This window comes from Trachymyrmex cornetzi, unplaced genomic scaffold (genome assembly GCF_001594075.2).
Source record: "Trachymyrmex cornetzi isolate Tcor2-1 unplaced genomic scaffold, Tcor1.1 scaffold719, whole genome shotgun sequence".
Classification (NCBI taxonomy): domain Eukaryota; kingdom Metazoa; phylum Arthropoda; class Insecta; order Hymenoptera; family Formicidae; genus Trachymyrmex; species Trachymyrmex cornetzi.
Genome location: NW_017300047.1, coordinates 334970 through 337977, shown reverse-complemented (window position 1 = coordinate 337977; position 3008 = coordinate 334970). Strand labels below are relative to the sequence as shown.

Genomic DNA, 3008 nt, shown 5'->3' with positions numbered 1-3008 from the left:
TATATATATATATAAAACTTGACGTACTGGAGCAATTTGGCATTGTTTTTTGTGACCAAAAATTTATTTAAAAAACGCCTATTCTGGTTAGAGTTACTTAACACAAATATTTGTTGTGATCCTGTATAACGATTATATAAATATGATGCAACAGTATCTGTAGCTACCAAAGATGTAGATATTTTTTCGGATCAAATGTCTACATCAGTCAACACCAAGTACTGCACGTAAAAATATCAACAGGTGTATAGACAATCGTTCATACGGATTTTTCCGGTTGTATCGACAATTCTCATGTGTACGCGTTTTATATGCAAGCATGTTTGCATCGCTCTGCTATCTTTTCTGTAAAAATATTCGATTTTTCTGACGACATATGCTTTATTTTCACATTTTATTTTTTGGTTAATATTCCTATCGTCATACTGCGGTAATCGAAAAACTTAATGGAAATTTATTGATTATGCTGGAAATAAGCTAACATTACTTTGGTTTTTCCCACAAAAATATTTTTATCAGACAGATATTCGCCTGATAACCATGTACAGCAAATAGTTTTCCAATAAATAAAGTATTTTCTTCTACATTGTTTCTTTTCTATACTTTAAAGAACAGCACTTGATTTGTGACTAAATTGGATTTTATTGCATCTCAGTACAATAAATAAATTTATATTAAATAACGATTATAATCGAGATTTATTACAAGTTTATGTCAAGATTAGAGATAGCAAATATGAAATACATAGAGGAGTTTATCCGTGTAACTGACGTTGAGTAACATGTTGCTGAATAGCCCTATTATAGATGTATATATGTAATATCTTCTACATAAATCTACGGGAGCTAATTGGGTATTATCGGTTTAGAGATTTAGTTTATGGCTTGATAACATATGCATGAAGATACAAGTTATCATCAGTTTTTAACTTCCGTTTTTCTCGAGAGTGTATCAAATTTATTTTATCTATAGGTATAAAAAAGATAATTTAGGCCCGATTTTTCATTATCTAATTAACTTATGGCTTAACCTGATTTTTCATTTATTAGGCTCCATCTGTAATGTTATGACTGAAGTCCATTGGGTGAAATATCAGGTTAAGCTTAACCACAAGTTAACCACAAATTAACCGAATAATGAAAAACCGGATCTAAAAGTGTAAAAAAAATATATTAATCTACTTCTTTTATTTTAATAAACTTCTAATATTTAAATATATATAATTATTTCTCTTATGTAAAATCTCATCCAAAAGCGATATATGTATCTAGTAAAACATTTAGTATTAGATCTATATAATGTTACTTGTTAGGATATCACAGAATTAGGAATATTAAGAATTCCGTCGCAAAAAATTATCTTGCTCAAGTAAGGATTTTAAATCTTAATAGCCGAATTTTCAGATCTTATGCTGTTAATGAAATAAAAAGTAATTTATTTATTAGAACTGCTTTCATAAAGTTTGATAAAAATTTTTCAAGTTTATATATGTACATAAACAGATATTTAATTTCAATTTAATTTGCGAGTCGGTGATATTGGTTAACTATAAGCTATATTATAAATTGCTGCTACGAAACAGGATATTATCTGTTCGAGCGCCAGAGAGATTCATGCGCGCACAACCGATATCTGACCGCATAATTTGTTCTATAGTTTTGGGCGTGGATAATGCAGAAACGCTGCTGTAACTGCATTAAAGCAATACACGCAAACCAAATGAACATGGTAGTACTTGGCAATAAAGTCACTTGTAGCTTTGCATACTCATAAGGTGGTTTTGCAGCGGATTAAATATTGTCATACCGTTTTTGTGTATCATGTCAAATTTTTTTAATTATTATAAAAATAAAAATTAAAATATTATTATTCAATTAAAAAAATACGCACGATTATCTTTAAAACTCTTACGTTTAACATAAGATTTGAGTAAGTAATCATAAAATGTTAAGGAAAATTTATATAAATGAAGTTTTACGAACACGAATTTATTACTAAATTATTATGTGCAGATTACGCGTGCGAAAACTGGGTCACCAGCAGCGATTATGTGAATTTCTTCTTAAATTTGTTCCTTGAAATATAAAATGTACAAACGCGCTAGCGTAGCAGATTAATCATAATAAGCTAAACGTAGCTTACCCGAGGTGTAATAAGGCAAAATATTCTGAGATTAGTTGTGAATTATTGCACTGTGCATTTGCAGCAGTGATTAAAAGCCGTGGGCAACCAGATATGAAGCACGAAGGGAAGGAGCGAACATTATGACTGAGTGTGCGTTTTCACACTTACGGTTTTGTCCTGCAGCAACGATATTCTGCAATCGAGCGTAACACTAGCACCCGCTTGTACGGTAATGTTGGAGCTCTCGCCTTCGAAGTGAGGGCCCCATTTGTGATCGTGATGATGCTGATGCTTGTTCAAAGTGCTGTGCGTATCAAAGATGTAGTTCAGCATTGGTGCATCCGTCGGCACAGATCGCTTTGCCGCCGTCGTCGATTTCGTCGAAATCGAGTCCGTCGCCAGAGGCAGTTCTGTAACTTGCAAAGAGAAAGTTCACGTCGTTAATCAAGAGAAGGGTTGGAAACGTTACTTTATAAAGATAACGCATTATTGTTAGCGTTACTTTTTATAAAAAGTAATTCGTTACCATTACTTGTTATCAGTTTTAAGAAATAATGTTTTATCGTTACCGTTACTTAGAATGTAACAATTTAATTACTTTTCCGATTACTTCTTTGTAATGCTAAAGTAAAGCCTTAAACGCAATGCAAAGGAATAGCGATAGAGCAATAGGAATAACACGATTTCAACCTATCAGAAATCAGATACACTGGAATATACACTTTCTGATAGGTTGAAATCGTGTTATTCCTATCGCTATCGCTATTCCTTCGCATTGTGTTTAAGGCTTACGGTATTTGATTTTAAAATTACATTATTTAATATATATTAAATATAATATAATATAATTAATACTAAAAATTAAAATTCTAAAACTTCTAAAT

At 31.3% G+C, this 3008-nt stretch overlaps 1 protein-coding gene across 2 annotated transcripts in view; it reads right to left on the bottom strand.

Annotated features, from left to right (window-relative positions):
* The window catches only part of LOC108767712 (limbic system-associated membrane protein), a 197433-nt gene that overhangs the window by 25639 nt on the left and 168786 nt on the right, over nucleotides 1-3008 (bottom strand). The window contains exon 5 of one of the 2 annotated variants that reach the window (XM_018517712.1): nucleotides 2293-2534. In XM_018517712.1, the coding sequence (XP_018373214.1) occupies nucleotides 2293-2534 (242 nt within the window). Of the gene's footprint in view, nucleotides 1-2292; nucleotides 2541-3008 lie in introns of both variants that reach the window. The other variant, XM_018517713.1, reaches the window with a different exon arrangement.